We start from the raw sequence: 6689 nt of genomic DNA, 5'->3' as shown, positions 1-6689 counted from the left end.
GGGTACAGCACATGCCTGCTGTAAACAAAAATGGGAGTTAGGGAAGTCAAAAAAGTTCCACCAGCAAATGAAAAAAGAAAAAAAAGCCAAAACAACAAGAAAACACCCACCCCCCCCCACCCCCAAAAAAAAGGGAGCCCTAAAGTATGTTTTTAGACCTACGCTAGCATATTGGAAGCTCTAATCAAAACTTTTCCCCGGCGTGACTGCAGAGAGCTCAATTTGACTGACCAGGCTGCAAAACGCTGCCCGCTTCTGTCCCTACAAGAGCTACAAAATGCAGCACTGTTACTTCTTCTAAGGAAACAGTGCGGCTTCTTAGACTCAACCCTAGGAAAGACCCCGCGTTAACGTGATCTAGGCAACAGGAATGCTGTAAAAGGAGAAACTTTCCAGTCCCTGTCCTAAGGATTCTGACTGCTCCAAGTTCTTCAAAGGAGGTGGGTACCATCTACCAAACTTCTCACGCTCAGTTCCCACAAGCACCTTTGAAAGACATGAGTCGGAAGGGAATAAACTCACTTTCAGCAGGTTTTTATAAAGGATTATCACCATCATCCCCCTTTCTTGCACCTCATGCCAAGTTCATTTAAAAGTCAAAGGACTTCCTTCCATTGCCTTGTACGCTAAATAAGACCGTCAGAGAACACAGTTCTCCATTGCACTTCAGCCACAGCGGTGTCTGTGTGCCCTGCCTGGCGGACTGATAGAAATTACTTCCTGGGACCCAAAGAAGCTTGCATGTCTGTTATCTTTTTGGACATGCAATCTTCTCACAAAGAGAATTTAGGGAAATTTCAAGGCCGGTGTAAATCAGAGAAAGACTAAGCTCACTAAATACTACAAGGACAGTATCTTCCAGTTTACGATTTTAATTACTTCACATGTGCTGCAGCACCACTGCCCCAGAACTCTTCCTTTTTTCCTTCCCTTTTGCACCCCCAAATCCTGGCTTACCTTGTGAATTTTTGGATATCAACACTGGAATTGGGTCAAACTCATCTTCTGTCACTTTTTCAGAGCCCTCAGGAGCATCAAAGCCTGATATCAGGTTAGTATCTTCTGCAGCATAAAGGAGAAAAAGCAAAAAGGAAAAGAAGCAAAGATAGCAGAGAGTCTGGTTAGAATTGCTACAAAAGCGTTAGAACCTCTTTACGTTTTCGGAGACAGGGTTTAGAAGCAGGAGTTTCATTTAAAAGGTGAAACAAAGTTGGTAAGTCTTTGGTAAAGAAGGCAAGAAGCAAGAGAGCCAATTAAATACAAAAGCGGAGGGGTTGTGTGGAAATAAATCTGAGAGCAAGCCAAGTCACGAGAACCAGAATCAAATTCGGCCGATCTGAAGGCTTAACCATTGGCATAGTTCAAAGCTGTGGTAAAAGCCTGGGGCTTAAAGTTCCCGAGGACAGAAGGTATTCTTTGTCATCGTCCAGTGGCTGTCAGGCATTAGCACAGTTTGAGAGCGCAATCTGGCTCTCCAGTTACCCGCTCTCACGCACAGCGAGAAGAAAAGGGCTGAGGAAAAAAAAAAAAAAAACCACACAGAAGAAATTCCAGTCATCTCCGTGAGACAAAACCCCTGAGCTTTCACCTACGGTGATAAAACAAGAAGTGCAATATGAAGTCAGGTTTCCAAGGAGTTTAAACACCTGAAACCAGATACCGAGGGAGATATTTTTTTTTAAAGGCCCCCAGAGCAGTTCTGGCACATAATTCCATTGATTTCAAACCACGTCAACTGCAGTTTGACACTTTCAACAATCTCCACAGTGGATGAGATATCTATCTGCCTTATCGGGCAATTACATACCTTTAGGGACTTTCACACTCGTGCTGTGCATCACTGTTACTTTAGATACCTCAAATACCTTCCAAAATCAGGTCCTCAATTACAACATGAAATATTTCTGAAAGCCTGGCAAGGACGTGTACAAGTCACCGGTTTCCAAGGAACAGGAACATTCCTGTTTGACTCCTACCGTGAGTAATAGCTCTTTACCTAAAGCTGACAAATGCGCTCACAGGTTTTGTGCGAGGTGATGCAAGAAACCACTTGTGGAAATACGCTGTCCCCTCTGGAGCATCAGACCCAGAAAAAAAAAAACACAACGAATTTTATAGAAGACTATCCTGTACAGTGTCAAAACCCACAAAGACGTTTCACCGTAACGGAAAGTCTCATCTTGTCATCGCTCTGTCTCTGGAGTTATTTATTGGTGGCTCTTCGCAGCCCACCTGGGAGCCTGTGCCAGCATCCGATTTCCTTTCCACTGCCTTCACGCACACGGCTGCTCGCAGCTCCGGTGGCTGTACAAGAGCTGCTGAAGGAGCACTGCCCAACTACGGGCTGTCTTTCCCAAGGAGAGGGAAAGGCCGGCGAGTGTCCCTATTTGGGCAAAACTCCTTCAGAAGCGCTTGAGCTCACCACAGTGACTATATATCACCGTAAGTAGAAAAATTCTCCCCATACATGCAGCTCGGTGCCGTATCCAAATGCACATTAAGGAATCCCGAAGGCTGAGCAAAAATTCAGAGGCCAGAGAACAGCCCAGTGAAGGACGGAGGCAAGGAGCACCAACCCTGCCCCGACCACCGCTGCTTTCTCAACTCCTCCCGGCCCCGCTGACAACTTGCAGCGTCGCGGTTCCACAGGCTGATTGCACCCACGGAGCGCAGCAGCTGCCCCACGGGAGCTTTCCGTCACCAAAGCCAGATTGGATAAAGAAAGAGAATAAAAAGAAAAGATTGAGGCAGATGTACAGCTAACGACCACACCCAGAGCTATAAAAGCAGGGTTGGAAGAGAAGCCACAAATGAGTTTTGGAAGATTTTAATATTTTGCCCCACCACCCCCAATAGAAGTCTCGTTTTCCTCATCAAACGTGAGCCCTTCTCATCCCAGAGGGAAGAGCAGGGCAGCCTGGGAGAAGGCAGGCAGGAGGCTGTTAATTCATTTTCTCATTAAGTCACACCGACAATGTTTGGGCTTTGCTGCGTTCCAGACACGGAGTAATAACCGCTCGACATACATTTCAAGCCATTTACTCAAAATAAAGTGGCATGGAAGTATATTATAGCAACGAGCAATTAGAACAACTGCTTGTTTAAACCCAAAAGCTCTATGAAAAACACAAACTCATTTTGAAGTGCCATCAAGTGTAAAAATTGATTACAGACTGTTTTTACAGCGATTCCTCTGAGGACAGATCATTTTCTGTTGCTACAGGGATACTTCCCAAACGAGATAAGCAAAACCCATCGGCAAGGGGCACCCTGTAGGTAGCATTTGTGCTCTGGGCCACTTTTTAAGGCAATAAATAGCACAGAAATCCCAGTCTTCCCTCTCACCCAGGTGTATGCGTACTGCCCAATGTTCACTACAAGCTTGGCTTATGTCAGAGTCATCCGCTAAAATGTGGCGTTGTCCCCGAGGGACACAAGCACTGCTCGCAACTGCTTTAGCCCGTAATAGGGCTGTGCAAGAACAGAGCAGGAAAATTCACGGGCAAGGCGCACCGCAGCCGATAGCTCTGCAAACCACTCCAGCGCCACCGCTCCAGCCACGCTGCGCAGAGAAGGGCCAGATTTCAGCTGGGTGCTCTGCAGCTCGGGAAATTAAAAATAAAAAAAAAAAAAAAAAGCCATCTGAGTTAGGGCCCGGCTTCCCCAGGTCTTCTATTCTCGCTTGTTAGCAGCAAGACAACAGAACTCTCATTGCTGCACAGTATTTCCACAATTCCACTCAAGCTCAAATGCCGACGTACTGCAAGGGCTGGTCTGCAGCTCTCAGGAATTGCCACACTCTGTCTGCTTCTCTTCTTCAGCTCTGCTTTTTTGTGTTATTATGAAACCCTTCTAATTTTCAGTTGGATATTGCACTTCAGACTTTCATTCCTATTTGCTGTGCCACTGCAGTTTGACTCAAGAACTCTCTCCTGATAACCTCTGAAAAGGAAAACATTCTCTAGATGGGAAGGAGCTCAGTCACACGCCTCGGATGCTAACTCTAACTAACCAAAAAAAAAAAAAGAAGCCTCTCATGTCAAAGACTTCTGACACCAGCAGAGATGATTATCAGACTCCCTTCCAGAATGAATAATGCGGCATAAAACCAGGCATAAAAAAGCAAAGCCAGAACGCGTTCGCTTACAAACCTGAAGAAGGGTTGCACGCAACAGCCCACCCTTTAAGCCTGCCGGATCCCTTCTGCTGTATCCCCGTCTCATGGAAGATGCCATCTGTCTTGGCAAACCTGGGCTTTGCAGTCAAGCTGAATACTTTTATCTGTATTTTTCCCCTTAGTACTTTCAACGTGCATTTCAAGTTTCACCAGCTTGGGGAGAAAACAAAACAATGGCTTGGGGGGAAAAAAACACCACCAGAAAATGGGTGAGAGCATCTGCTTGTATAAACCGGTATGGGCTTCACTTCAGGACAGCTAAAGACCGCGTCCCGGGACTGATTAGGTGTTAGAGACAGAAGGTCAGTTTACCTGTGTGAGGTTGAGCTGCGAAAGCTACGGGAGCAAACTCATCCAAGAGGTCAGCGGCAGGGTTAGAAAGCAGAGAACAGTCAAGCAGAGAGTCTTCCCCAGTGAGAGAGTCTGAATCCAGGTTAATCCAGAGGCCGCACGGTAGCATTAAACAGGACACAAACACCGTTAAGCTCATTCTCACATTCCTCTTCCCGTCCGCTTAGTGTACAAACAGAGCTTTGATGCAAAGCCGACACAAAAGCTACCATTTTTGGTGCTGGAAAGCATTCCTTACTGCTCTGCAGTGAGGGCAGAGGGATTCCCAACACCTTTAGCAACACATAACACATTCTCCGGGGCTAACTGCTCTCTGAAGCTGAGCGTGCAACAAAATCCCCCACAAGAGACAGGTTATAGAGGGGGAGTGAAGGGGAGCGTGGGGAGGAAGGGAGCGTTGCAGGGACTCTCTGGCGAAACAATGCGCACTGCCTATTTCACCAGAGACCTCTGACGTAAGGTCGAGTCCATCTGCTGCAAAAGTGGCCAGATCAAGGCCCTGACAGTAAGAAGGGACGTGAATTGCTTACTACCATGCCCCAATGGGACAGACAGAAATCCATGACTGCTGCAGATTGCCAAAGCACTTCATCGGAGCAACGCTCTGGCACCTGCAGGTCTGAAAGGGTGGGCTGAAGGAACACCGTGCAGTAACATTGACCTTCAAGGAACCATGCAGCGTCCACTCACAAGACACACAAGCAAGCCCAGTTTACACTGGTGGGCAAAGCAGCAGAGATGCTCATGTTCAAGCAGATAGTGCTTTTGGATTTACAGAGCCCACCGGTACGATGCATCCCTGTCCCCCCAACACCCTCCTGCCTCACCAACCTGTTCTGTTGGAGGCGACCGACTCGGTCTGCGACACAAGGCGTTGGGGCAACGGAGCCTCGAGGCCCGGTATGAGACTCTCAACAGCTACGTCAGGTTTTCCTTTCCAAATGTGCAAAATACCAGAGCAGAGAAGAAGCCAGAGGTTAGTTCGCAAGACACAGCACAAGTAGGAACTAAGGCGGCAGTTGTCTGAATCCTTTAGTGACCCTTTAATAGGTGTCAGCTACACTGGCAGCAACAAGAGGCTGAAGTCAGACCAACGATAATTTAATCACAAGAGAAGACTGTAACACATCAGTGTTTGTTGAGTTTGAGTTTTCCTGTGGGCAGGTTGGGTTGGGTTTTTTTGTTCTTTCTTTTAATTTGTGGAAGCCCAATTTGAAATACCCAGAGGGTGGAACGGGAGGGTAACGCCTGCCCCACAGCTGAGCGGAAGGCCCGGGGCCGGGCAAACAGCTACAGGCTTTTGCAAGGTCCTTTTCCAGCAAAAGGAAAACACTGACCGTTAAGCAGTCCCCCTGCATTAGCAGTAACAGAACATTAAAACACCTACTGCGGAGCCCTTCACACATTCCCAGTTAAGCATGTAAAAAGCCAAGACGTGGGATCTTTTTTTCATTTTGAGTGCCCAGTGGAGCAAAGACTACGGAGAGGCGATAAAGTTTTGGAACTCAATGTCTTAATTGAAAACACCAGTCCCCAGTATGGTCTAATGTTGATGTCCATTCTGTGGATACGAAAGAAGATGTTTACAAAGGCTGGATAGAAAGATTTGTTTTAATAGAAACCATAAAGGGGAGGGGGAGAGACATGTCACTGTCATACCAGCCAGGTGTAACGCTTGTCTGGGTCTCTTCCTCAAGGACCAACATCAAGGTAATGACTAAGAAGTTAAATTGAAGAATAAGGATGCACTCAAATGCTAGGACCAGAAATGGTCTAACTGGTCAGCCTAAGAGACATTCATGAATCTTTTCGTTTGCATAGCAGTGTGCGTGTGTGTGTGTCTGTGATTTGCAGGATCATTATCTAAGAGTATTCAGACAACTGCCAAAAATTGCAAAAGGGAGAAAAAGTCTTTCTATTAAGGTAAGTTATTTCCTACCTTTCTATTCAAAGCTACAAGGTTGCAACCAGCTACCCAGGGGACCCTGGCTGGGACCCAGAGCCACAAAAGCAGCTGATTGCGACTAACTGCAGCCTGCAATTATTAGTCTTTAGTACATTTGGCAAGTAGACCAAATACAATTCTGCAACACACTGAAATCTTTATACTGCCTGGAGCGTGTTGCATCCGGGCTCACGGCAGCACGTTCATTCGCAGCAC

General features: G+C 46.8%; 1 protein-coding gene across 1 annotated transcript in view; it reads right to left on the bottom strand.

The window, feature by feature from the left end:
• AAK1 (AP2 associated kinase 1) overlaps window positions 1-6689 on the bottom strand; it is a 55139-nt gene that overhangs the window by 10056 nt on the left and 38394 nt on the right. The window contains exons 17-19 of the mRNA XM_009892970.1: window positions 5360-5461; window positions 4490-4600; window positions 958-1062 (exon numbers count right to left, since the gene is read on the bottom strand). Of these exons, the coding sequence (XP_009891272.1) occupies window positions 958-1062; window positions 4490-4600; window positions 5360-5461 (318 nt within the window). The remainder of the gene's footprint in view (window positions 1-957; window positions 1063-4489; window positions 4601-5359; window positions 5462-6689) is intronic.

The sequence above is a fragment of the Charadrius vociferus genome, unplaced genomic scaffold, assembly GCF_000708025.1.
Source record: "Charadrius vociferus isolate BGI_N301 unplaced genomic scaffold, ASM70802v2 scaffold1339, whole genome shotgun sequence".
NCBI classification, from domain to species: domain Eukaryota; kingdom Metazoa; phylum Chordata; class Aves; order Charadriiformes; family Charadriidae; genus Charadrius; species Charadrius vociferus.
The sequence above is the reverse complement of the archived record's forward strand: the minus strand, read 5'-3'. Positions and strand labels throughout refer to the sequence as shown.